Consider the following 27,798-nt stretch of genomic DNA (forward strand, 5'->3'; position numbering starts at 1 on the left):
GGCTGCATATGGAGGAGCTAAGGGGAATCAAACCACATTAGAGGCTGCTGCCCTTAACCACAGTACCAAGCTACTTAAATTGATCCACATCTTTTGTGCTGTTCGTGACTGAGTTTTGACTTCAGGTCACCATGGAGTCTCGAGTTCCTATAGTTGTGAACCCTCCAGCTGCGTTCTGGACCAACTGGGGTTTCTTCTCTGTCTTGGGACATTGGTGTAGTTACTGACTTCACCGATACCCAACTTGTGTCCCCAGAGAGAACTCAATATGGTGCATCATATTCCCCTTTTTCAGTTTACTCTCACAAAATCCCTCTGAGGTAGGCCAGGCTGTGTCTGGTTCACCCTGGTCCAAGCTTCCACTGCAGAACATTTGAACTGAGTTCTCCCCCAACCTAGTTTGATGCTCTACTCCAGGGTTGGCCAAGCTGTGGCTGACCAGGTGTCCACGGACTACAGTTCCCATGATCCCCTGCCCGCAGGGGCTCATGGGAACTGTAGTCCGTTGACATCTGGTCAGCCACAACTTGGCCGTCCCTGCTCTAGTCAAACCTCTGTGACTTGTTCTGCACAAGCGCTTAAGACTAGCCTAAGCGGTCTGCATCAACTGGTTTTTTCCTCTTCCTTCTAGGCCTATATTAAGATCTACCAAGGAGAAGAGTTGCCCCATCCAAAGTCCATGCTGCAAGTAAGTCTCGGGTTCCCAGGGCGGGGAGGTGCATTTGGGAGCCTATTTTGAAGCAATCATATGAGACAGCAAACGGAGTTCTTGGGAGGTCGGTCGGCAAGATACAGTCCGATTTTGTCAGATCCCAGTTGCTAAGCAGGGTCAGTAATTACTTGGAAGGAGACCACCAAGGACGGCCCTGCAGAGTAAGGTAATAGCAGATCAGCTCTGCTCCTCATTTGCCTTGAAAGTCCCTTGCTGGGTCACCATAACTTGGGCAGTGATGCGGTTGGGGCTGCAGCCGTGGGCGTGTCCGTGTGCAGTATCCACGGCCATTCCCTGAATTTTCAGCTTGAGTTTTCTTTAAAACACAAATCCTGTAGCTCAGGGGTAGCATTTGCTGGCAGGGGCTCATGGGAATTGTAGTCCATGGACATCTGGAGGACCACAGGTTGACTACCCCTGCTGTAGCTCTTTCTTACGGACACAGAAAGGTCACCTGTTTGCAATCTGAGCAGGCAAGACTGACCTAGATGGACAGATGGCCTCATTCATAGAATCATAGAATCATAGAGCTGGAAGAGAGCTTCCTGTATGTGTTGGGAGGGGCTGTGGCTCCGCAGTAGAGCACCTGCGGAAGGTCCCCGGTTCGATCCCCGGCTTCTCCACTTGAAAAGGACCAGGCAGGAGGGGATGTGAAGGGCCTCCGCCTGAGACCTTGGAGAGCAGCTGCCAGTCTGAGCAGACAATCCTGACTCTGGTGGGCCAAGCGTCTGATTCCGCAGAAGGCAGAAGGTGTTTGTGTTCACCCGCCCAATGCAACCCTGTCTTCCCCACAGGCCACGGCTGAAGCGAACAACCTGGCTGCCGTCGCGGCCTCCAAGGACACTTACAACCGGCGAATGGAAGAGGTAAGCCAGGAATCCCCTGGGAATGGCATGAGATGGAGGTTTGCCAGGCCACCTTGGGCTTCCGGGGACACCTAGAGGGCATTTTGACGGGCTGTGGGGAGCCCCGTGCTGGGTGTCACCTGTTTTGTTCTCCTGGGCCGTTTTTTGGAATATGAGAATTCTGAACTGTGATAGCCCTTAAAGCAGGGGTAGTCAAACTGCGGCCCTCCAGATGTCCATGGACTACAATTCCCAGGAGCCCCCTGCCAGCGAATGCTGGCAGGGGGCTCCTGGGAATTGTAGTCCATGGACATCTGGAGGGCCACAGTTTGACTACGTCTTGGCAGGGGGAGAGGCCGGACTGTAAATACTCTCTCCCTTGTACCGATTATGGAAGGAGGAACAAGAAGAGTTGGTTCTTTGTACCCTTCTTCCTTCTCCCCGAAGGAGTCCAAGAGCAACTTAAAAACACTTTCCCCTTCCTCTCCCTACAACAGACACCCTGGGAGGTAGGTGGGGCTGAGAGAGCTCTTCAGAGAACTGCCCTGCGAGAAAAGCTCTAAGAGAACGGTGACTAGCCCGAAGTCACCCAGCCGGCTGCATGTGGAGGAGTACAGCTCTCAAGATTAAAGTCTGCCACTCTTTATCCACTCTACCCTGCTGGCTCCCATGATCAGAGTGTGGGGATTTAGGGGCAGATTCAGGGGGGGGGGAGGAGGTGGTCACTGAAGGATGTTACTCTCAGGCCAGGCAAGGCTTTGGAATTCAATCCCAGCACCTTGCATGAAGCCTGGAAGCAAGTTGGAAGCCTGTGTCCTCCTTTACATGGTGAGGGATTAAAATCTGTTCCACTTAATATTTCTGGTAAGGCCTTGGAGGAGGAGCTGGTCTCATGGCTTAAGTGCCGCTCAGCACAACACCCAATCAGGGTGGCTGTCCTGCCCCTGAGCGCCTCCTCCTCCAACCGGCTTGCCTGTCTGTCCAGTGGCCAGCCAATCGCCTTTCATCCCCCACCCCTGACCTCCTCCTTCCATTTCCCTCCGAGGCTCGGAGGCTGCAGATCCCTGCTGGGTGAGAGCTGCCCCTGACAGTGAGCTCCCTAACAGCTGCCTGCAGCCTTTCCAGGTCCTGAGGGGAGGGGGAGGCCGTCCACAGAGATCTTCCGCCTCACCCCCCTAATCTAGCGCTCGTATTCCTGAATGCAACGGACATGGCCCCTACTGTTTAAAATAAAAGCCCTTTTCTGGGGCCCACCAGACGTTTTAGATGAGACGCCACGTGGGTCTTCTGATGGGCTATTGGTGATCTGAGTGTCGGGACAGATTTTTAAGAATATTCCTTTGGCAGCGGCCGCCCCCACCCCACAGGGATCTTCACTGCGCGACTGAAGGGAAGCCGTAGTGGCCATTTTGTGGCTGGTTCCGCCCACTGTGGCGGCCATTTTGTGGCCACACCCTCCATGCCGTGTCTTAATTCCAGAGGTGTCGGACGTTTTCTGAGGTTGGGGACCTCGGTCCACTCTAACCATTTGTGACACGGAGGAGGAGGAGCTAAGCTTGCGTTGTTTCTCCCCCCACCCCCGGCCCCCCTCTCCAGGTATGTGGAGGCGACAGGCCCTTCCTCGCCCCCAGCGACCTGCAGAGCAAACACCTGGAGCTTAAGGACGAGGCCGTGCGGCAGTTCCGGAGCGTGAAGAAGATGGGCGGAGAAGAGTTCAGCCGCCGCTACCTGCAGCAGCTGGAGAGCGAGCTCGACGCCCTCTACGTCCAGTACATCAAGCACAACGACAGCAAGAACATCTTCCACGCCGCCCGCACGCCCGCCACCCTCTTCGTGGTCATCTTCATCACCTACGTGACGGCCGGCGTCACCGGCTTCATTGGGCTGGACGTCATCGCCAGCCTGTGCAACATGATCATGGGCCTGACCCTCATCACCCTCTGCACGTGGGCCTACATCCGGTACTCCGGGGAGTACAGGGAGCTCGGGGCCGTCATCGACCAGGTGGCCGCAGCGCTGTGGGACCAGGTGAGCCAGGGTTGCGTGGAACCCCGTGGCTTCTTGGCTGCCCTGGAAGGGTTTCCCGAATGGGGGGGGGGGGAGCAGATGAATTTCTGATGTATTTTTCAAAATTTGTTCAACATTTATGGAGCGATATTCATTCATTCATTCATTCATTCATTCATTCATTCATTCATTCATTCTTGGATTTATATCCCGCCTCTCATGGTTTTGTCGCCTCGAGGCGGCTAACAATTGAAACCATAAACAATTACCCCCCTCCAAAATCCCATTAAAACAGTACCAGTACACAGAACGACCCGCAAGATGGCGGAAGCAACCATCCCAACTCAATCTACAGAGTCCAGTCAAACCATTCCGCACTGGTTGTTATTTTATTACAAGGGATGGTCAGCTAGGGCGGGACCCCAGATGGAACAGCCGGTCAACCCCCCTCCCCCCTCCCCGGCCTCAACCAAAGAGTCGGCGTGAGAGACAGTCTCTGTTTTAGGGGGTTCAGGGAGGCGTCGGCCCCCTTCCCGGATGCTCCCCCAGGGAAGGGCATGATGGGCTTTGCAGATGCTGCCGCACGCTCGCCTCTTTTTTCACCTTTTTCTGTTTTCTTCTCTTTTTGCAACGGCCTTCTTGGCAGGGGAACACAAACGAGGTAAGCGAGTTCGCTGTCACACAGAAACGTCTCTGCTTCCGTTGGCTGTGCATGTTGTGTGTCCATGTGCTGGAATCTGACGTAGCTTTTGTGCTGACAGCTTCTGCGATCTTTCTTTGAGAGGGGAGCTGTGCGGCTTGTACTCAGCTGAGCTTTGGGGCCTCCAGCTTCTCAAGGTCCCAGGTTCAGTCCCCGGCATCTCCAGTTAGACAGGACCCGGCAGGTGCTGATGTGAAAGACCTCGTCAAAAACACGTGAAGCTGTCTTTTACTGAGTCAGAACTTTGGTCCAACAAAATCAGTATTGCCTTCTCAGACCGGCAGCTGTTCTCCAAGGGCTCAGTGGAGATCTTCCCCATCCCCTCCTGCCTGGTCCTTTTTAACTGGAGATGCCGGGGATTGAACCTGGGACTTTCTGCATGCCAAGCAGAGGCTCTGCCACTGAGCCAGGGTCTCGAGGTCAAGGTCTTTCCCATCCCCTCCTGCCTGGACCTTTTTAACTGGAGATGCCAGGGATTGAACCTGGGACCTTCTGCCTGCCAAGCAGAGGCTCTGCCGCTGAGCCACAGCCCCCCTCTCTGGCTCCCCAGGGTCTCAGGTCAAGGTCTTTCCCATCACTTCCTGCCTGGACCTTTTTAACTGGAGATGCCGGGGATTTAACCTGGAACCTTCTGCATGTCAAGCAGAGGCTGGCTTGGATGGACCAGGAGTCTGACTTGATATCAGGCAGCATCATGTGCACCTAAATGGCCTGCAGAAGGTTGCAGGTTCAACCCGCAGCAGCATCCCCAGTCCAAAGAACCAGACAGGGGGTAGTGGGAAAGATCTCTGCCTGAGGCCCCAGAGAACTGTTTTCCAGTCCCAGTCCTGACCTCAGTGAACCGGTGGTCGCGTTCAGTACGGTAATATAGGCCACGTGTCTTGGGGCAGGCTCCGAGTTGCGCTAGAGAAGAGACATTCTCTTCTTTGGCTTGAAGCTCAAAGTGATAAGCTCAGGAAATGCTTTCTTCCCTCACACCCACTGGAAGCTGCTTAACAGCGTCTTAAACGCCAAACACTTGCTTTATTTACTCAATCAAAATGTAAGATCCCTAGGAACCGGGTCAGCTGGCGACTCCGTCAGGGGTGGGATCGTGCCTCTGGGGAGATTTCCATCCCACCCGCACCAGACGGCAGGACAGGATAGCGGGCAGATGCTCCCAAAGACGGCCAAACATTTTGGAATTCCCACCCAAGGGTGATGTGTCTTGTCTCCTCCTGCTGATGTCTGCTGCTGGGGCGTGAAGAATTCCCCTTCCTCTTCAGCATTCCCTCAACAATCCCTCCTTCCTAACCAATGTTCTTACGTTTTGCATGCGCTTTTTTTTTTTTAACTCTTAAAAAATTGTTTTCGTGGTGTGTGTTTCCCACAACGGTTTGATCGTGGTTTCCTAGCGTAATTCGTTAGTCGCCTTCAGGGCAGGATGTAGATTTTGTAAGTAAAATCAATAAAATAGGAGAAGCCCTGGTGTCTTTGCAGCCATGGGGAGCTGGAGCCTCGATTTTTATATAGGAAACGCTGCCTTCCGCATTTGATAATGATTTCATTCAAGCCTTTTCACCCTGCTCCTCCTCCTGCTTCAAGCAACACCTCCTGTGGTTCGGGGGGGTTCCCCTCTGTAGAATTCTAGGAGTTCTTAGTGCCCCAAGGCTGGTGCCTGAGGCGGTGCTGAATGTGCCGCCAAGCCATGCGCTTTCTCCTGACCGGCAGGCTCTCTGTCTCCGCAGGCTTTGTACAAGCTCTACAGCGCAGCGGCCACCCACAGACACTTGTACCACCACGCTTTCCCCACCGCGCAGAAGGCGGAGCCGGCCGAAGGCACGGACAAGAAGACCATGTAGCCCGGGGCGCTTTCCACGGAGGTGCATGAAAACACATAACTTAAAAACATGTTAATCGTCGCATCCATGTTCAAGCCTCGGACGCTCCCCTGAACGGGGGCGGTGGGGGGGGGGAGGGATGAGGAGGAACCTGGTTAATCCCGTCACTCGTCTTGAGTGTAGCTGCTTTAATCCGGACCGTGCCCTGTCCGGAGGGGGGAGGGGGTGGTCCAGCATGCCTGCCGTTTTCTGAAGAACACCCCAGCTTTGTTTTGCTGCACACCGTGAAGGGGCTCCTCAGGGCCCCCGGGAGACCCTGCCCCTTTGGAAGCCCCACGTTGCCCCGATTCAAGGACCACCAGACCAAAGAAGCAGGCAGCTGCTTTGCTTCTGCTGGGCATGGAAGGGGGGGGGGTTCTCTGGGGTCACACCTGCTTTATAGCAAGAAGAAATGCCCTCCCCCTCCGGCCCACGAGATTTTGGGGACCCAGCCTGAAGTCATTAGGACAGCTGCTTTCGCCTTATTCAAAACGAAAAAAAGGGATGATCACGTTAGTCTCCGATTATTTGCGCACAACCGTTCTTCATTTAGCACGTTTTTCTTCATCGAGCTGTGAATGACACTTCAGCTGCCTTGTCAGAAGCCGCAGAGAGTCTGTTCTTTTGCTGCGGCACGTCAGAAAGGGGCGGGGGAAGCCCTCGATCCTGTTCAGAATGCACAAAACGAACCCTTTGTATATGTACGAGTGTCACTGTATATATTTTTGTTCCGCTCATAAAAAGCGTGCCCCGTTTTTTTTTTATTATTATTATTTTGTCATCAGATAATTAAAAGTTGGCTTTTGGTTCCTAAGATGCTCGTTGCCTCCGGAGTCCCTTAATTCGTGGCATTTTCATCCTGTACCTCCTCCTGTGCCCGCAACTCTGCTCTCCCCCTCGTGGGAGAGAATCACTGGTCCAAGGTCACGCAGATCTGAGATTTGAAATGAAGGTTCCCTTAGACCCATTTGGTGACCCTAACCCAGGGGTCCCCAACAGGAGTCTGGTTTAATACCCTGCTTTTCACTGCCTGAAGGAGTCTCAAAGGGGCTTACAATTGCCTTCCCTTCCCCTCCCCACAAAGAACACCCTGTGAGATAGATGAGGCTGAGAGAGCTCTTAGAGAACTGCTCTTAGAGAGAGCTCTTAGAGAACGACGGTGATTAGCCCAAGGTCACTGAGCTGGCTGCATGTGGAAAAGGAAGCTAGTTTTTATACCCCACGTTTCACTCCCCAACATGCCTCAAAGTGACTCACAACTGTCTTCCCTTCCTCTCCCACCAACACACACTCTGTTGTGTAGATGGGGCTGAGAGGGCCCAGACAGGACTGCTTTATGAGAACAGATCTAACAGGACTCTGACTAGCCCAAGGTCACCTAGGTGGCTGCATGTGGAGGAGGAGTGGGGAATCAAACCCGGCTCACCAGATTAGAGCTGCTCTTAACCACGCCCCCAAGCTGGCACAAGGATCTTAACCCTGCAATTGAAAGTCATGAAGTTGCCTGATATAGAGTCAGTTCGTTAATCCACCAACATCTGCTTCCTATGGCGGCAGCTCTCCAGGGTCTCAGGCCGAGTCCTCCCACATCACCTCCTGCCTGGTTGTTTTAACTGGAGTCGTTGGGAGTTGCACCTCGGACTTCCTGCACGCAAGACAGTGGCTCTTCCACCGGGTCACAGAACCACAGAGTCAGAAGGGGCCAAACAGGCCGTCATGTCTGACCCCCGGCTCAATGCAGCCCTAGCCCCCTCTACCAATACCCTGCCCGCTTCCGTTCTGAAGGCACCGCAAGTTTCGGCAGGGCACGAAAATCCAAGAAATTTTATCCCGGCAAGATCACAGACACGCCTGCGTTTAAACAAACTCAAAGTTTATTCACTTTCTGAGATTGACCGGGGAGGGATGCTACACTCTATACCAGGGGTAGTCAACCTGTGGTCCTCCAGATGTTCATGGACTACAATTCCCACGAGCCCCTGCCAGCGTTCGCTGGCAGGGGCTCATGGGAATTGTAGTCCATGGACATCTGGAGGGCCACAGGTTGACGACCCATGCTCTATACTACGGGCGGCTACTAAACAAGGGATGGGAGATGCGTCTATTCCCTTGACGAGGAGGCCTGAGCCTCAAAGGCAATGGTCCTCTAGGATGCTTTTGTAAAAAAGAGAGAAAGAGAGAAAGAGAGAGAAAGAAGCTCCTTGCTGCCTCATCCCTGACTGGTCTGAAGGCTTTTCCCCTTCTCCACCCCCAAGGGAGAGGGAGTTCGGTCCTCCACCAGGCCCCAACTGAGCGCCCCTGTCTGCAGGCCGGCTCCCGCCATGGGCAGCAAGGAGAACGAAGGCAACTGACGGTTTTGTGCTGGTCTCTGCGCCGTCAGCTCTGACGGCCCTGCAGAGGCCGCGGGACAAGCCCCGCCGAAGAAAGGCGGGCGCCTGGGAAGTGCTTCCGTGCAGCGGAAAACCTTGTTCCACTTCCTCGAAAAGGGATAAATGCTACAGTTTCCCCACCACATCGGGGCGGTCTCTCGCCCCTTGACACGGGAGGAGCACGAGGAGAACCAGCCGCGCACACGGAGCCGGGAGCTCCTGAAGACGCCCTTCTCCGTTCGGGACATTTCCGGCACGTTATGAAAAATATATTCTGTGTCTCTGAAGGTACAGCTGGTTGCTCAAAAGACCCCCCCTCCCCCCCCCGCCCTACACTCCAGCGTGGAATAAGAAACTAACTTTGTTATACAACGTTAACGAACCTCTTTTGGATTCAAGAACCATGATGCACAAAGAAGATTAATTACAAAAGGTGCCAGACCAAAAGGGGCGGCCTCTTCGGCCAAAGCGCTGCTTTGCCGCCTTTTCCCCGGGCGGGGTGGCCGCGGGGTCCGGGCGGCCGGTGCCGAGTTCAGAAGTTCTTGCTGTGCTGCTGGGCGTACCACTGCTGCCGCTGCTTGCGGCTCTCCAGCTCCGAGAGCAGGGCCTGGCGGTAGGCCTCGTACAGCTTCACGATCCGCTCCAGCTCCTTCATGAAGAGCAGCTTCAGCATCCCCTGGTAGGTATCCAGGTCGGCCAGCTGGAAGAGCTCCCACTTCAGGATGTGGTCGTACCTGTGGGGGGGGGGGAGAGGGGAAAGGGCGTCACTGCTGCCCGGCGCGCGAACCAGACCCTCCGTCTGGCCGAGTCAGCATCGCCTGCTCTGACCGGCAGCGGCTCTTCCATTTCAGAAGCCGAGGTCTCTCCCGTCGCCTGCTGCTTCAAGCCTTTGGGCTGGAGATGCCGGGGATTGAGTTGGGGACCGTCTGCGTGCCAAGCCGAGGCTCAACTGCGGAGCCAAGCCTTTCCCTAATAAATATGAAGTCAGGAAGCGGCTTCTGCTAAGCCAGCTCAATGGTCTATCAAGCTGAGTCTTTCCCATCACCTGCTGCCTGCCCTTTCAAATGGAGATGCTGGGGATTGAACCGGGGACCTTCCACATGCCGAGCAGAGGCTCTGTGACTGAGCCATGGCTCCTTCCTAACATTTATTATTTATTTACTGAACCAGGGACCTTTTATTATTATTATTATATTTATATTTATACCCCGCCTCCCCCCCGAAGGCTCGAGGCGGCTTACATAACCCCGTCCCCTAAAACTATAAAATAACAATAAGATCCGATAACAATAACATCCTTCTGCATGCCGAGCAGAGGCACGGCTACTGAGCCATGGCCCCTCCACAAACAGCCCTTGTGTTCCTACGGCAAAACCAGCCACAACCAGCTCTGTTCTTTATTCGGTTATTAGGACACTGGCTTCTAAAAGGGGAACATGGCCTTGAGGGGTAACTTGGACAACCAGCCAACAGGACTTTTGGTTCAAAATGTATGTATTTAACACATTTTAGCCACCTTTCTTCCTTCGGGAGCTCAAGACAGCTGACAGCCTGGGTTCCTGCCTGGGAATTAAGATTTCAGGAGGAGGCCCTCCTCACTGTCCAACCAAACAAAGAATCTCTTTCAGTGGGGACACGAGGCAGGGCCTGTTCGGTGGCAGCCCCATGATGACGGGACAAACTTCCAGTCCTCAGCAGGCAGCCGAAGGCAGCTTTATTGAGGAGCAAATTTGGTTACGCTTAGTAGCAAGTCCTGATTGGCGATTTTAAATTTTATTCTATCTTTCGAATGTCGTTGATTTTTCTGTGTTTTATCTTGGTTTGTAAACTGCCTCAAGCACCAATGGGGAGGTGGCTCATAAATGTTTTAAATAAATAAACCACATAAAATGAAGCACATCAACAACAAAAATGAAAAACACAGCACAAGGCTGGGAGAAAATTCAAGCAAACTTGGCCGTACATAAAGCCAACTGCCTCCGTTTTTAAGAACCTCTCTCACCGTAGAGTTGGAAGGGGCCATACAGGCCACGTAGCCCAACACCCTGCTCAAGGCAGGATCAGCCTCCAGCACTCAAGTTCTTCCCACCAAAAAACACCAATTTGCAATTCACAGCCAGTCAGAATTGAACCCAGGAGGCACCTTAGAGCCCAATGAGATATTCAGGTATGAGTTTTCAAGAGTCAAACGAGATTCCTCCATTGGAATCTCGAAACCTCACATCCGGAAGCTTTTGTTGGCCTCTTTAGGCGCCATTGGATTCGAGTCTGGTGGTTCTCCCGCAGAACGACCACCCCGAGGTACATTTGCAGCAAATGAGCCGTTCTCTGCTGGGTGCATGAAGGTTCCCAGCAGAACTACGCGATATCAGCATGCAAGAGATGGACGCTCACTTGACAGGCGCCCTGGCGTAGACCTGCAGCCAGTCCGGAATCTCCGCGGTGTGGTAGGGATTGGCCGGCACGAGGATGGGCTGGCTTCTCTCGCTCTGCTGCGGCTGATACGTCACGGGAGGGGGCTGGTCGTAGCGGGGAACGCTGCACGGGTCAAGAGCAGAGCCAGTTAGCTTGGCAGTTAGCAGCGACAGGTAGAAGGAGAAGAGTTGGTTCTTAGATGCCGCTTTTCTCTACCCGAAGGAGTCTCAAAGCGGCTTCCATTCGCCTTCCCTTTCCTCTCCCCACAACAGACACCCTGTGAGGGAGGGGAGGCTGAGAGCCCTGATAATACTGAAGAAGAAGAAGAAGAGTTGGTTCTTATATGCCGCTTTTTTCTACCCGAAGGAGGCTCAAAGCAGCTTCCAATCGCCTTCCCTTTCCTCTCCCCACAACAGACACCCTGTGAGGTGGGTGAGGCTGAGAGAGCCCTGAGATTACTGAAGAAGAAGAAGAGTTGGTTCTTATATGCCGCTTTTCCCTACCCGAAGGAGTCTCAAAGTGGCTTCCAGTCGCCTTCCCTTTCCTCTCCCCACAACAGACACCCTTTGAGGGAGGGGAGGCTCAGAGAGCCCCGAGATTCCTGCTTGAACAGCTTTATCAGGGTTGTGGCAAGCCCAAGGTCACCCAGCTGGCTGCATGTGGAGGAGGAGCGGGGAATCAAACCCGGCTCGCCAGATTAGAAGTCCGCACTCCTAACCATGACACCATGCTGGGTCTCACCTGGGCCCCCCTCCAGGCCCATTACTGGCCATTTTGGGATGGTAGGGCAGGTCGACGTGCCCATACATGGTCATAAATGTTTAACAAATTTCAAAATGGATATAAAAAATTAATTAATTCCCACCCATTCAGAATATTCTTCCAGGGCTGTCCAGAAATCCCGGGGTTTCACACAACCCTGGTTGAGAAAGCCTGGAATAAGCCAATGAACCGGTACATTACATGTCTCTCCCTCTGCCATGCTGGGATTGTGCCCCCCCATGAGCAATGGTAGGAAATGAATCATAGAATCACAGAATCATAGAGTTGGAAGGGGCCACACAGGCCATCTAGTCCCACCCCCTGCTCAACGCAGGATCAGCCCAGAGCATCCTAAAGCATTCCTTTGCATGAAGCGGCTGGCTGCCCTTCTGCCACAGCCCTAACAGAGCAGATGCCTGGCTTCAACAGCTGGCGGGAGAAAGGACGGCTTTTTGGCCTCTTTGTCAGGAGCCAGGCCCGTTCCTCCAGAGCAGGGGTAGTCAACCTGTGGTCCTCCAGATGTTCATGGGCTACAATTCCCATGAGCCCCTGCCAGCATTTGCTGGCAGGGGCTCATGGGAATTGTAGTCCATGAACATCTGGAGGGCCACAGGTTGACTCCCCCTGCTCCAGAGGGCCCGGCAGAGAAACACTCCTCGGGCTTCCCGCATGCAGCAGCGTGCCCTACCTGGGGGCACAGGGGTGCTTGTACTGGGCCCTCTTGTTGATGTGGTCGACGTAGTAGACCCCGAACTCGGCGGACTCCACGCGCTCCCATCCCGGCGGCAGTCCCTCGCGCTCGAGCGGGTGGCTCCAGTGAGTCGTGTTCGTGTTGTGGTCAATGTAGTATTTCCTTCCCCGGAGTGTCCAGTCCACTGACCAGCCGGGAGGGAGGGGCAGGTCTTCGGAACTGTGGCTGGTCAGGTTCCCTAACGATGTCGCAGCTATCCTGCCAATGCCTGGAAAAGGTCAAGCGAGGGATCAGCAATGCAAACTGTCTTGCTACAGGACTTCCCCCATTCCTCTCAGGCCCTTCGTCTTTTGGAGTCCCTCACGACCGTCAGCTTTGTCTACCTCGACCGGCGGTGTCCCTCCAGGGTCTCCGGGCAAGGTCTTTCCCACCCCTCCTGCCTGGTCCTTTTAACTGGAGATGCCGGGGATTGAACCTGGGACCTTCTGCCTGCCAAGCAGAGGCTCTGCCACTGAGCCAGGGTCTCAGGCCAAGGTCTTTCCCATCCCCTCCTGCCTGGTCCTCTTAACTGGAGATGCCGGGGATTGAACCTGGGACCTTCTGCATGCCAAGCACAGGCTCTTCCACTGAGTCACAGCCCCTCCCCAAATGACACTGAATCTGACCCTTGATCCACTGAGGTCCTGATTGTCTCCTCTGACTGTCCACAGCTGTCAGGCAGAAGTCTTCCCCATCACCTGCTGCCTGCTCTTTCTAACTGGAGATTCAACCTGGGACCTTCTACATGCCAAACAGATGCTCTACCAGTGTGCCATAGCCCCTGGTGCTGATTTCATGAACTTAGGCAGATGGTGAGTGGGTGGGATGTGCCAGAGTTTGTCTCTTGTGTCCCTTCCTTGCAGACCCAGGGAATGGCTGATCGCCACTGAGGGATGGGAGGTGAACTGGAGAACCACAGTTCGGCCTGCACTAGAGACACCATGGAACTTCTGCATGCAAAGCAAGCCTTGTCCTACGAGACCCTGGCTCTGACCCATGGAACAGGAAGAGCAGGAGCCAGACTTATGACCTCACTGCTGCCAAAAGCCAGGACCCAAAGAACTGGGCACAGGACAGGCAAGCCACAGTGAGGAGTAATGAGACAAAGGTCAAAGGCGTGGAGGGCTTTTTTCAACCACAGAGAGACCTCAGGTTTATTTTACATGCAAGAAAGAGACGCCCCCAAGAGTTGCACAGGCCTCAGCTAGAGGTATGGGTGCCTCCAAAACGCCAGGGCAGTTGGAAACTTACAGGCCAGAAGAGGACTCGACTGAGTTTCAAATCCCTCTTGATCGGACAGTGGCAAGAATCGCATGGGGCGGGAAAAGCCTATTCCCCCCCCCTCCCTAAAGTCCTTTTTGAGGCTTTTGTGATGCTGGGAACATCTGAGCTTAAACAGGCAGAATTGAAGCTGGATTCTTGCACCCATCAGGGGCCGGCTAAATGTTTGACTGAGCCTGGCCATCTGTTTCATAGAATCATAGAATCATAGAGTTGGAAGGGGCCATACAGGCCATCTAGTCCAACCCCCTGCTCAACGCAGGATTGGCCCTAAGCATCCTAAAGCATCCAAGAAAAGTGTGTATCCAGCCTTTGCTTGAAGACTGCCAATGAGGGGGAGCTCACCACCTCCTTAGGCAGCCTATTCCACTGCTGAACTACTCTGACTGTGAAAAACTTTTTCCTGATATCTAGCCTATATCGTTGTACTTGAAGTTTAAACCCATTACTGCGTGTCCTTTCCTCTGCAGCCAACGGAAACAGCATCCTGCCCTCCTCCAAGTGACAACCTTTCAAATACTTAAAGAGGGCTATCATGTCCCCTCTCAACCTCCTTTTCTCCAGACTGGCCCTCTCTGTTTCAGACTATTGCCTCTGCTGGGGCATCTTCAGTGAGGTGAGAAGAAGAACCGGTTTCCATACCCCACTGCCCAAAGGGATCTCAAAGCAGCTTCCAATCGCCTTCCCTTCCTCTCCCCACGACACAGACCCTGTGAGGGAGGAAGTAGCACTGAGGGAGTTCTGACAGGACTGCCTTGTGAGAACAGATCTAACAGGACTCTGACTAGCCCAAGGTTGCTCAGCTGGCTGCATGTGGAGGAGCAGGAAATCAAACCCGGCTTGCTGGATTAGAAACCTCTGTTCTTAACTGCTACACCACGCTGGCTCTCGACTGAAAGATGACACAAGGGCCCTCGGCCACTTTGGGGTCAGGGAGGAAGTCTCCTCCAGGCCAGGACAGCCCAGGGATCCTGGTGGTTTTTTGCCTGGGGGGGTTAGACTAGATGATCTCCCCGGGTGCCAACGCCAAAGCACGTCTGGCCAGTGGCGTTGAGACACCAATATGTATCCAGGATCTGATTTTATCTGAGGCCACACACAGAGCCTTTGAATGTTTGGAATTTAAATTTGTATTATTAATAAATATATGGGTCCTTTTATAACTACATGACATTTTAGAAACTTTTCGGGGCACCCCAAGAGGCCTACAGACCTTTCCCCTGAAACAATGATGTTAATCTGCCTAGGCCAGGGGTAGTCAAACTGCGGCCCTCCAGATGTCCATGGACTACAATTCCCAGGAGCCCCCTGCCAGCATTCGCTGGCAGGGGGCTCCTGGGAATTGTAGTCCATGGACATCTGGAGGGCCGCAGTTTGACTACCCCTGGCCTAGGCCATGAGCTCTTCAGTAGCCAATCGGAACCCATGCTGAGCGACAAGCCCACCCCCCCAGGCCCGCCCACTTTCTAAGGATCACTCAGCGGGCACCACGTGGGGAGCCCTGCTGCACATGCAACAGCATTCCTGGAACCAGCCAGAAAGAAAGCCTGCGCGGTGAAATGTCCAGATGTTTACTCTGCCCCAGAGCTTAGCAGCCTCTCATTTCCTGGGAATCGGCTCTTCCTTCTAAGAAGCCGCCTGATGCAATAAAAGGATCTCTGTCAAAACAGCCTCAGGCTCGAGGTCAGCAACTCCTGAAGTCTTGACATTCTTGCCTGCAGATTTATATATATTTCTCTCTCTCTTTCTCTCTGTGATACACAACAGATGGCTAACTGCACTGCAGAGTCATCGCAGGAGAAGCAGGGTGGGAAAAGGCCGAACGCCCTCTACTCATCTGTGGGACACCGCTGTGTTTTGAGGAAGCTCAGCGTTTCCATGATATCTGCCCCAGAGATCCCTCGCTGTCGAGAACACTCCGGTGTGCGAACACAAGACAGCCGCGGGAAACAGCGAGACCTGGAATCCCGTCTCACCCAAGGCCGGTCACACTTCTATGACAAGCCTCTTCTCTCTTTCTATATCATCTAGGCAGCTGCTGATATTTTCCCCCGTGACCTTCTTCCTCCCCTCCTCGGTGTACCTGGCAGAAAGCTAAAGGTGTCCCCTGGCTCTGCCCACCTGTAAGGCACCCTCACTGACCCCTAGCTCTCTTTCCCTTTCGCTTCTGCCCCAGACGGCTGCAAATATCGCCCTGAAGTTGCACCACGGGAAGGAAAAAGGCTCCCCAACAACCACCTCGCTGCCGCCATTTTGCCTCAAGTTGGCTGCAGAGAGGGGAAGGGGCCCCGGAATGCAATCTGAGCCAGCTACCTCCCTTCCTCTCGAGATTCGGCTATGGAGAACCAAAGTCCTGACTTGATACAAGGCAGCTCTGTATTTTTCTCCGGGCTCCATCAGGGGTCCTTATATATTTTTTCAGCCTGCTAAAACCTTTGGAATTCTAATACGGCACAGGCACAAAATGGCTGCCGAAGGGGGCGGAGCCAGCTGCAAAATGGCTGCCACAGATTACCTTCAGTGAAACGTTGAAAGACCCTTGTGCGGTGGTGGCAGCTACTGCCAAAGGAATGTCTTTAAAAATCTGCACAGCCAAGGGCTAAACAGAAGCCTTGCTGGGCAAAAGACCCCCCATGCCCCCACCCTACTTCCTACAAATTCCTGGCTGGCACCATGGTGACCATGGGGTCTCCTGCACTACATAAACCAGGGGTAGTCAAACTGCGGACCTCCAGATGTCCATGGACTACAATTCCCAGGAGCCCCTGCCAGCATTCGCCGGCGAATGCTGGCAGGGGCTCCTGGGAATTGTAGTCCATGGACATCTGGAGGGCCGCAGTTTGACTACCCCTGACATAAACCAAGAAGAGGTGCTGTAGGCACCAAAGTCCCTTCTAGCCCCACAATGATGTGCATCTGTTGGAACTGCAAATGCAGAGCATGACAATCCCCACTTGCCTGCCGGGGGCCGCCCCTGATTCTGCGACATCCTTTGGAAGAGGTCATTGTTCTGTTCATAGTATCGATACTCCTCCTGGGCGGGCTCTCCCAGCGGGTGCCGCCGCTGGCCGTTGTAAAAAGGGTCGTAATAGTAACGGGATCCGGCGTCCCCGTTTTCCGTGGCCAAGTTGGCTTCTGCCAGGAAGGGCTGGGACGACGGGCCGTATTCTCGGGGGACCTCGCCCCGGGCGAGGAAGGAAGGGGCAGAGAGCCGGTTGCTCTCCCGCCTCATGACCTCGTGAGGCGGCCGCTGGACGGGAGTCCGGAGGAAGCTCTGGTTCCTGGAAACGGCTCCATCCCCACCAGCCGGGTAGGCGGAAGGGCTCGGCTCCGGGAGGCAGATATCCGTGCGTCTTGGAATGGTTGGACCGTGGCGGATGAAAGAAGGCATAAGATCTGCAACAGAGGATTGCGGTCAGGTCAAACGTTTCCGCAGATGCCACCGTCTCTTTGATTTGATGTTGACGTGGTCCCAGAGGTCCCCCTTGTGGAGGCAGGAGGCCACCAGAGCTCTCCACTTGCCCATCTTTAGTTCACCAGAAAAGAGAAGGAACCCATAGGCAGGATTGCATGCAGGTGCACTGATCAGGGAGTGTGCGTTTTTCGTTTGGACCCGCCATACTTTTCCCATCTGTTTTTTAGGCTGGGGAGCCAACCTGTTTACTTTTGGGGATTGGCGTTTATTTTTATTTCCCCCCCCCTTTCTTTTCCTCAGTCTCTTCCTCTCTCCCCAGCCTTGTTATCTACCCCCTCCCCCCCGGCTCCTTGTGGCTTCTCATTGTTTGTCCCCCCTTTTTTATTTTTGGGGATTTATTTCCCTCCCCTGGATTCCCTTGTTTCTTTTTCCTGCCCTTAGGTCATCAGCTGCAGGAAGCCATTTCATGGTGCTTGTTTGTTTATTTATTTATTTGGATTTCTATACTGCTCATTCTTTGTGGCTCTGGGTGGTTTACACTGAACATTATATAACATTGAAGAAGAAGAAGAAGAGTTGGTTCTTATATGCCACTTTTCTCTACCCGAAGGAGTCTCAAAGCGGCTTACAATCCCCTTCCCTTTCCTCTCCCCACAACAGACACCCTGTGAGGTGGGTGAGGCTGAGAGAGCCCTGATATAAATGAAGAAGAAGAAGAGTTGGTTCTTATATGCCGCTTTTCTCTACCCGAAGGAGGCTCAAAGTGGCTTACAGTCACCTTCCCATTCCTCTCCCCACAACAGACACCCTGGGAGGGAGGGGAGGCTGAAAGAGCCCTGAGATTACTGAAGAAGAAGAAGAAGAGTTGGTTCTTAGATGCCGCTTTTCCCTACCCGAAGGAGGCTCAAAGCGGCTTACAGTCGCCTTCCCATTCCTCTCCCCACAACAGACACCCTGTGGGGTGGGTGAGGCTGAGAGAGCCCTGATATCACTGCTCGGTCAGAACAGTCTTATCAGTGCCATGGCGAGCCCAAGGTCACCCAGCTGGTTGCATGTGGGGGAGCGCAGAATCGAACCTGGCATGCCAGATTAGAAGTCCATGCTGCTAACCACTACACCAAACTGGCTCTCTGCTTAACACACAGAGGCAGAACTACCCCTGCTCATCTCTTGCCTCGCAGGCCCCAAGGGGCCACCATAAGCGGGGTATTACCTGGCACTTTCCGTCACCTCCACCACCACCACTGTGGGTAAAACGGAAGAGCCAAGCATATAATGAAATATACAGCAAATGAGGGGCTACTGCTTGAAGCAATGGGGGTCATGGCTGACACACAGCATGCGAGATGGACGTGTACTGAACCAAAATTCGTCACCTTTTGCACTGTTCACGATTCTAGTCCAGCGTTTCTCAACTTTTCTACCATTGAGAAGCCCTTGAAACCTTCTTCAGGCTTCGAGAAATCACCAAAGAGGCACAGTCATGCAGAATATGGTTGGGAAGCAGAGCTGTGGACACGCCTAGCCAGGCCCCTCCCCTTCCCACCCCCTCCAGGCCCATCGCTGGCCATTTTGAGAGGGGGTTGGCATGACCATATATGGTCATATCACTCAATATTTTAGCCAATTTAAGAAATGTGTTCCACGTAATGTATTTCTGGAAAGGCTTCGGAGGAGGAGCTGGTCTCATGGCTTAAGTGCCACTCAGCGCTTAACACCCACTCAGGGTGGCTGTCCCGCCCCTGAGTGCCTTCTCCTCCTTCTCCCACCGGCTTGCCTGTCTGTCCACCGGCCAGACAATCACCTTCTGTCCCCCCCCCTGACCCCCCCGAGGCTCGGAGGCTGCAGATCCCTGCTGCGTGAGAGCTGCCCCTACTGGTGAGTTCTCAACAGTTGCCTGCAGGCTTTCCAGGTCCTGGGGGGAGGGGGAGACCCTCCACAGAGTTCTCCCCCACCCACCCCCAATATAGCACCTGTTGTATTCCTGAATACAATGGGCTTTGCCCCTAGTATATGAATAATTAACTCCTACCCATTCAGGAAACCCTCCCAGAGCCACCAAGAACCCCAGGTATTCATGAAACCCAGTTCTAGTCACAAACTTCCATAAACCTTTAAAGCTGTTTGTGGGTGTTCACGGACAGAGAAGAAAGCAGGGGTTTAATGGAACTACATCTCTTTAAACCCCTGCTTTCTGTTCCCCATGAAAGCCGCAAAAATGGCTCAGCAGCAGGGAAGAAATGACATAAGATATTCTGAAACAGCTGAGAGTCTTGTACACTTTAAGCTTTAAGGGGACTGCACAAGACAGTCCAAAACAGCTGAGCAGCAGGGAGCAGGCTGCTCGCTGTAGCCCAGCAGTTTTTTGAACTTTCTGCATAAGCCCTTTAAAGGGACCACAAACAACAACTGACATGAGCTGCATTCTGCCCATCCATACGCAGCACTACTGAAAGACTGTCACATAATGCCGCATCTCAGAAATAATGGAGAAAGAGGGGCTATAAAAGGAGTAGTATGAGCCTCTTGTGGCGCAGAGTGGTAAGGCAGCCGTCTGAAAGCTTTGCTCATGAGGCTGGGAGTTCAATCCCAGCAGCCGGCTCAAGGTTGACTCAGCCTTCCATCCTTCCGAGGTCGGTAAAATGAGTACCCAGCTTGCTGGGGGGTAAACGGTAATGACTGGGGAAGGCACTGGCAAACCACCCCGTATTGAGTCTGCCATGAAAACGCTAGAGGGCGTCACCCCAAGGGTCAGACATGACTCGGTGCTTGCACAGGGGATACCTTTACCTTTACCTTAAAAGGAGTAGTGCTTCAAGTGCACAGCTGTGTGAACATGTGTGTCTGTGCCAAGACACAGGGTACAAGATCAGAATACATGGAAAGAGCTGAGCCATAGGATCGCCAAGAGTTGGGCACGATTGAACAGCTAACAACATTGTCATGAATCAAAGACCTCCAAAATGTCCTAGCATTCACAGCCACGATCAGGTTTTGCAAACTGAGGGCTGTGGCTTCATTGATTCAGTTAATCTAATCTTTCTCTTTTCCTTTGACTTTTTGTAGAGTGATTATCTTTTCCAGTGAGTTATATTTTCTCATAATGTGGCCCTGTGCTTGGTTATTTTCGCTTTGAGGGTGACTTCAGGCTTTGATTTGATCTAGAAACCATGTATTTGTCTTTCGGGAGGTCCGCAGTATCCGTAAAACTCTCCCCTAGCCCCATGTTTCAAAGGAACCAACGCAGCTAAGGGTGGGTCAAAAGAGGCCCTCCGAAGTCATCAGGGAGAGGATGTGCTTGTGGGACGCAGCCAACTTGTGGAATAGGAAGAAAGCCAGGAAGTGGGTGTAGCCGAGAGGAAGCTGTTAAAGGCAGAGGCAGGCAACTCAGAGGGTGGCCATGAAAAAGGACCACAGCTGGCAGGCAAGAAAGAAAGCAGCAGGCAAGGGTCAGAGGGCTCATAGCTTCAAGAGGATAGATCCTTCTGGGGCAAAGGGCAAGCAGTCTCCGCCGTGGGAAGAAAAAGCCGAGCCTGGAATAAGGATGCAGTGCCAGAATTCCCAGGTTTTCTGCCATGATTTTATTCTGTTTCAATGAATCATAGAATCATAGAGTTGGAAGGGGCCATACAGGCCATCTAGTCCAACCCCCTGCTCTACGCAGGATCAGCCCTAAGCATCCTAAAGCATCCTAAATCATAAAGAATGATTTGATTCTGTTGCCTGCTAAGGTGTTGCTTTGACCTGTCTTGCCCTGATGTCACACAGATGCTTTGACCTGACACCCCAAGGTCATTTCCTGCCGCTATGTTTTATGGCTCCCTATCTGTCCTCCACATTCCTCCTCCCTTGTGTTAGTCTCCCATAGTTCCCAGACCTGTTGTTCTGGATGGCCAAATGGTTATTTCGATATTTTGACTCCTTTGAACTGTGCCTGGTAGGGTTGTGTGCTCCGGCCACTTCAAGTACACAAGTGCTGGGGCATGCAACGCTAGTGCCTGGTTCGAATTCCGAGGGGACGGGGGAGCGAACCCCTATACTGCTCGTTCTATGCTTTGTACCTCAGTCCTATGCCTTTTTTTTCCAGTTTTCTTAAAGAAAATTCACTACCTATGCTCCCCCCACCCCGAGAGCACTACGTTCCACTAACATCAACAAGCTGGTGATCCCTGGCCCAGAGAAGCTCGCCTGACCTCAACCAGGGCCAGGGCTTTCTCCATCATGGCCTTCACCTGCTGGAATGAGCTCCGAGACAGCCTCAGAGCCCTGCTGGACATAAGAAAACTCTGCGGGGCCTGCAAAATGGAGCTCTTCTACCAGGTTTTCGGTCGAGGCAAAAGAATCTGCCACTAACCAGAGTCCAAAGGCTCCTCGCACCATCAATCAAAAGAAGAATAAATCCACAGTGCAACAGAACGGAACCAAATATTCATTGCTGAATGTTAAATCAGGCCAGTAATACCGAAACATCCTGTTCTGCATTACGTTATCAGTTCTCACTGTTCCAAACCGTTCTCACCGTTAAAAAATGTTATGTATCCCAAATCAAAATGTTATGCTGTACCACATATTGAAAGTTTTCAATGTAAACCTCCCAGAGCCACAAGAGAGGGCAGTATATAAATAAAATTAACAATGAATAAATGAATGTCTAATCCACCTGGAGTCCGTCAGAGAGGTTAACAATGTAAATTGCCTCTCGATCAAGAGGTCCACAGATGTTTTATTCCCTACCTAGGTTCTTTGATCATTGAATCTCAGCTCAGAAAGAGAGCTCCATCCAGAGGAATCAGCTTAAAATAAAAAATATGCCCAGAAGAGCTTTTTTTTTTTTGCTCTGAATCTGCTCTGGGTTCAAATTCAGACAGCTAGAAATGAAGCACACTGTATGCACATGAACTTCCGTTATACCAAGTCAGACCCTTGGTGTATCAAAGTCGGTATTGTCCACTATGACTGACAACTGCTTTCCAGCATCTCAGGACTTCCATGTCAGTTTTTAGCTGGAGATGCCGGGGATCAGAGCCAGTGGGACCTTCTGCATGCTAAGCAGGTGGCCCTACTTCTACACCAGGGTTTCAGATCAAGGTCTCTCCCATCTCCTACTACCTGTTCCTTTTAAATACAGATGCTGTGGATTGAACCTGGGACCTTCTGCAGTCCAAGCAGAGGCCCTTCCATCGAGCTACACCCCATGACCTCCCCAACGCATGAAGATGCCCTCAGTCCAGCACAGTCAATAGTCTACTCCCATCCCCTCCTGCCTGGTCCTTCTCAACAAATTTCCTCCCTGCCATCCTCCAAAAGAAAACATTCTCTAAGCCCCCTCCCAAGTCAAACTTAATTGTGATGAGAATCCGGCATGGAGACATGGTTAAAGGCAGTGGCCTCTAATCTGGAGACCTGGGTTGGATTCCTCAGTCCTCCTTTCCAGCCGGTCTCAGTTCTCTCAGAGCTCCCTCAGCCCTACCCACCTTACAGGGTTGTTGTGGGGAGAGGAAGGGAAAGATTTTTGTAAACCACTTTGGGACTCCTTTAGGTAGTGAAAAGCGGGGTATAAAAACCATTGATGTAATCAATGTTGCTCTTAGTTATAGATATGGTTTTAGATGGCTTTCATGTTATTATTATTTATACTAAAGTTCTACTTGATATTGTGCACCGCCCTGAGCTGGCCCGCCAGGGAAACAGTATATAAATTCAATAAATAATAGTAAGAAAAATAAGACTTCTTCTTGAAAGTCAACATAGTGTAGTGATTAAGTTAATCAGGAGACCTGGATTTGATGCCCGACTCCTCCACCACATAAAACTAGTTGGGTGACCTTGGGCTTGTCACAGCCCTGATAGTGCTGTTTTCACTGACCAATTCTCTCAGAGCTCTCTCAGCCCCTCCTACTTCACAGGAAAAGGAAGTGTAGGGAAAGGAAGGTGATTGTAAGCTGCTTTGAGACTCCTTTGGGTAATGAAAAGCTGGATATAAAAACCAACTCTTCTTCCTCCACACGCAGGCAACTGGGTGACCTTTGGCTAGTCACAGTGCTGTTGGAGCTCTTCTGGACAGCAGTTCTCTCAGAGCTCTCTCAGCCTCCCCTCCCTCACAGGGTGTCTGTCCGCTGTGGGGAGTGGAAGGGAAGGCGAATGTAACCCACTTTGAGACCCCTTTAGCGGGATATAAAAAACAGGAACTGTTGTTCTTCCGTCACACGCAGCCAGCCGGATGACCTCGGTCCAGTCACAACTGTCTCAGAGCTGTTGTCACAGAGCAGTTCTCTCCGAGCTCTCTCAGCCCAGCCTACCTCCCAGGGTGCCTGGTGCGGGGAGAGGAAGGCAAGCCTCCCCCGAGCAGTCAAAAGCTGCGCCTAAAGCCCAGCCCTCCTCCTCCTGCTCCTCCTCTTCTACTACAACCCGCCCTGAGTCCCTTGAGACGACATTTAAGGCATAAGGAACGCAATTGGAGGGGGACACACACACACACGACCCCGTGTCCCTCTTGACACGGTTCCCCCGCCGGGGCCGCCCTCCCCTCCCGCCGGAGCCCACCTGGCAGGGCTGTCGTGAGGGGGGCGGGGCGGGGGCGGGGGCGGGGGGACTCACTGCGGAGCAGCGGGCTGGTCTCCTTGATGACGTACTTGCCCTGCACCTCGCCCGGCTTGGAGAGCTCGGCGCGCGTCTTCCGCCGCGAAAGCATCTCAGCCCCCCCGGCGCCCCCCCGCGCCCCCGCCCCGCGCCATACGCGCCCCCGCCCGCCGAGCAGCGCCCACCCGGCACGCCGATTGGCTGACCAGCCCGCCGCGGGGCATTGTGGGGCGGCCAGGGCGGCGGAAGACGGGGCGCCGCAGCAGCGCCCCCCAGCGGCCGGAGGACCTCGCGCCAAGTTCTAACTGCCGCTCGCGCGCGCCCCCTCCCGGCCGGCGCCTGGAGGCCATCTAGTCCACCCCCTGGATCAGGGGTAGGCAAACGGCGGCCCTCCAGATGTCCATGGAATACAATTCCCATGAGCCCCTGCCAACTGGCAGGGGCTCATGGGAATTGTAGTCCATGGACATCTGGAGGGCCGCCGTTCGCCTACCCCTGCCATGGATGATGCAGAGATTGAATCCTGGGACACCATGATGTCCAACAAAGTTTTATTCAAGGAGTGAACCAGCTTGGTGCCATGGTGAAGAGCTAGACTCACTTAGAGCTGTTGTGAATGAGCAGCTCTGTCAGAGCTCTCTCCGCCCCACCTCCCTCACAGGGGGGTGGGGAGAGGAAAGGGAAGGGGAATCAGTGCCTGGAATAAATAAATAGCAAGCGATTGTATGCAGTCTGGACACCAGTTGCATTCCCGGGAGATCTTCAGCCCCCACCTGGAGGTTGGCAATCCCGAGCAAGAGGGATCTCCTCGGAGCACGTGGGTCCCCATGAAAGCAGCCAGAGTTCTCCAGGAGAAGGGGGATCAATGTCTGGACTACATAAACAGCAAGCGATTGTATGCTGTCTGGACATCAGTTGTAATCCCGGGAGATCTCCCGCCCTCACCTGGAGGTTGGCATGTGGGTCTGAGGCCCGGTTGGCTTGAGCCCCAGCAAATATTCTCCGTTTACCTCCCCCCTCCCTGCCCGGGAAGTCGCTGCTGTTGCTGCTGCTGTTCCCATGGCTTCCGGCAGGGGGAGCCCGAGAGCTCCTGCTGCGGGAGAGAGGCGGGGTTTCGCTCCTGACCATCCTATTGGTTCCCCGGGAGGCGCCCCGCGCTCCTGAGCAGAAGAGTTTTGGTCTTGCTGCGTCGCCGTAGCCGCGCATGCGTGTTGCCTGCCTTGCGTCTGTCAGGGCTGGCATCCGGATGTCGGAGGGGGCGGCCGACGGCTTTCTTGCCTGACCGACTGACTGAGGGGACTCGTTCACCGGGGAGCCGGCCGGCCTCCTCTCCGCCATGAAAACCCGTTTCAGCACCGTCGATATCCGGGCGGTGATAGCTGAGCTCCGCCTCAGGTAGGACTCTTGGCAGGCAGGTAGCCACGCCCCCTCGTGGACTGAGGCCACGCCCCTTCCTGGGTGGGGGAAGGGAGCCGTGGCCGACCGGCCCCCACTTTTTGCATGCTGTTTAGGTGGCTGGCTGCTGCTGGCTGGGGTGGCAGAGGGTTGCAAACTGTCCCGGGAAGTAGCTACCCCCAGGGCTTAATAGAGATACCGGTTATTTATTTCTCTGCACATGCTAATGCCATTCAGTTCTTTCATCTGTTTGTAAACGTTTACGATGTAGAAAAGAGCAAGAGCACCTTAAAAACTAACGAAATCTGTGGCAGGGGAAGAGCTGTCCCGAGTCACTTTTCAGTACTTCAGGAAATAGATAGCTTTCAGATGTGTGAAGAATATAGAGCAAGATGTAGATATGAATATAGATCAAATGTAGATCAAAATGGGCAGCTGTGTTCCTCTGCAGCAGTAGAAAAGAGCAAGAGCCCAGTAGTACCTTAAAGACTCACAAAGTTTGTGGTGTGTGTGTGTGTGAGCTTTCGTGAGTCATAGCTGAATTCTTCAGCAGCTTGCAAACTAACAAAATTTGTGGCAGGAAAAAGGAGCTTTCTGAGTCATAGTTTACTTCTTCAGAGGCCCATCACAGCTTGAAAACTTAACAACATTTTTGGCAGCACAGGAGCTTCTGCAATATCCCTATTCTACTCTCTGTTTTGTTGTTTGCAGACTTGACTCTCTTCTCACCCCGGTATACTCATATTTAGATTGGGTGTCCAGCTTGAGCGACCATATCATGAACCTGACAAAGTGGCTGATGCTACAGCAGTCGATGCTTTAATGCATTTGTTAATTTTTAAGGTGGCCTGAAACACACTGCTTTTTGCATTTCCCCCCAAAGTCTCAGCTTTTGAATTCCCCACAAGATTACCGTCCTCTCTTACCCACTACAACAGGGGTAGTCAACCTGTGGTCCTCCAGATGTCCATGGACTACAATTCCCATGAGCCCCTGCCAGCATTCGCTGGCAGGGGCTCATGGGAATTGTAGTCCATGGACATCTGGAGGATCACAGGTTGACTACCCTTGCACTACAAGTCTGGACAGCTGTCCCTATAGCAAACATCTGTGGGGAGAGTTTCAGAGGGTAGCAGAAGAGCTGGATTTGAGACCAACAAAATTGTCAAAGCATACACCTTTGGGAGTCACAGCTCTTGAAAGTGCCTGATGAAGGGTGCTGTGACTCTCAAAAGCTTATACCCCAAAATCTTTTTAATCTCTTAAGGTGCCGCTGGACACAAATCTATTTGTTAAGCGAGTTCTTGGTTCAGTTTATAAAATCGACACAGAATTCTGTGCAGCGTTCTTTCCTGACTTTATGTAGAGACGACAGATGGCATTCTCAAAGTTTTATTTAGCTATTTATTTATTCAGTTGATATTCCACCCCTCACTTTGATGTCTTGGGGGTGGTCTACATAGAACCAGTAAAGCTGGAAATTTACGTTGAAGTGTTTTCTGACAGTGTAAAAACAGATCACATCAGACAGTCAAAACAGTCATGTTATCAACATCAAAAGCGTAATTTAGAAATACTGAAACTGTAACTACGAAGAGAAGACCATAAGCTGAGATAATGTGTTGAAAGTTGCCTGACATTTTGTCTTGTTTGCCTATGCAGCCTCTTGGGAATGAGAGTGAACAACATTTATGATGTGGATAATAAGACTTATCTCATCCGTCTTCAGAAGTAAGAGTTGAATTTTCTTGTTTGTTCAGTTTCCAATGTTTTCAAATGTCTTCATCTTTTCAGCAAGATAGCGTAGGCGGCCCAAATAATGATGAATGAGAGAACAGATTAAAAATGAGCACATTTGTGGCAGACTCGTGGCCATGAAAAAACAGGCCAAGTGCAAAGGCTTGCAGTATGTCTGGGGGGGGGGAATGAATAAGTAGGATTTCTTTTTGAAAGTACTCATAGAATCATAGAATCATAGAGTTGGAAGGGGCCATACAGGCCATCTAGTCCAACCCCCTGCTCAACGCAGGATCAGCCCTGAGCATCCTAAAGCATCCAAGAAAAGTGTGTATCCAACCTTTGTTTGAAGACGGCCAGTGAGGGGGAGCTCACCACCTCCTTAGGCAGCCCATTCCACTGCTGAACTAGAATCATAGAATCATAGAGTTGGAAGGGGCCATACAGGCCATCTAGTCCAGCCCCCTGCTCAACGCAGGATCAGCCCTAAGCATCCTAAAGCATCCAAGAAAAGTGTGTATCCAACCTTTGCTTGAAGACTGCCAGTGAAGTCATGAAGCTTAGTCCAGTATTGTCTATTCAGACTGGCAGTAGCTCTCCAGGGTCTTAAGCAAAGGTTTTCTACCTACTACCTGATCTTTACCTGGGGACTGAACCAAGCAGATGCTCTGCCATTGAGCCACAGCCCCTCTCTAAACTAGTATCTGTTTCAGTTTATATTTTACCCACCTGTGCAGCTCTGCTCTTGGACCTGCAACAAGACCAAGTGTGGTTTTCCCTCCTGTGTAGGCTGCTTGGAGTAGTGTGAAGCAACTTTGCTTTATTTCTGTGACGGTAGCCTGTGACTATAATCCTGCACGTAAGAATGTGCTAGCTTACCCTGAGCTTTGCTCCTAAATAAATGTCACAATGTCCCTCCTAGCTCTTAGATTTTAAGACCTGTTGCAAAGCTGCCTGTGTTACTTCACCAAAGCCTTCTGTGTTCTAGGTCG

The 27,798-nt window shown here is 52.6% G+C and overlaps 3 protein-coding genes across 5 annotated transcripts in view; 2 read left to right on the forward strand and 1 right to left on the reverse strand.

The window, feature by feature from the left end:
- ATL1 (atlastin GTPase 1) overlaps positions 1-6,937 on the forward strand; it is a 47,947-nt gene extending 41,010 nt beyond the window's left edge. For 2 of the 3 annotated variants that reach the window (XM_077324127.1, XM_077324129.1), the window contains exons 10-14: positions 632-688; positions 1,507-1,578; positions 3,154-3,585; positions 4,211-4,225; positions 5,992-6,937. In XM_077324127.1, coding sequence (XP_077180242.1) covers positions 632-688; positions 1,507-1,578; positions 3,154-3,585; positions 4,211-4,225; positions 5,992-6,105 — 690 coding nt within the window. In that variant the 3' untranslated portion in view covers positions 6,106-6,937. The remainder of the gene's footprint in view (positions 1-631; positions 689-1,506; positions 1,579-3,153; positions 3,586-4,210; positions 4,226-5,991) is intronic. The other variant, XM_077324128.1, reaches the window with a different exon arrangement.
- Positions 6,938-7,979: 1,042 nt separating this feature from the next.
- On the reverse strand, positions 7,980-23,842 carry SAV1 (salvador family WW domain containing protein 1). Its single transcript, XM_077324130.1, has 5 exons — positions 23,693-23,842; positions 16,639-17,076; positions 12,358-12,628; positions 10,887-11,030; positions 7,980-9,226 (listed from the first exon to the last, which is right to left on the reverse strand). The coding sequence occupies exons 1-5, from the start codon at positions 23,784-23,786 to the stop codon at positions 9,025-9,027; spliced, it is 1,149 nt and encodes a 382-aa protein (XP_077180245.1). The 5' UTR covers positions 23,787-23,842; the 3' UTR covers positions 7,980-9,024.
- A 1,027-nt stretch (positions 23,843-24,869) lies between these two features.
- NEMF (nuclear export mediator factor) overlaps positions 24,870-27,798 on the forward strand; it is a 41,933-nt gene continuing 39,004 nt past the window's right edge. The window contains exons 1-2 of the mRNA XM_077324131.1: positions 24,870-25,069; positions 26,732-26,800. Of these exons, the coding sequence (XP_077180246.1) occupies positions 25,011-25,069; positions 26,732-26,800 (128 nt within the window). The 5' untranslated portion in view covers positions 24,870-25,010. The remainder of the gene's footprint in view (positions 25,070-26,731; positions 26,801-27,798) is intronic.

The sequence above is a fragment of the Paroedura picta genome, chromosome 2 (assembly GCF_049243985.1).
Source record: "Paroedura picta isolate Pp20150507F chromosome 2, Ppicta_v3.0, whole genome shotgun sequence".
Taxonomy (NCBI): domain Eukaryota; kingdom Metazoa; phylum Chordata; class Lepidosauria; order Squamata; family Gekkonidae; genus Paroedura; species Paroedura picta.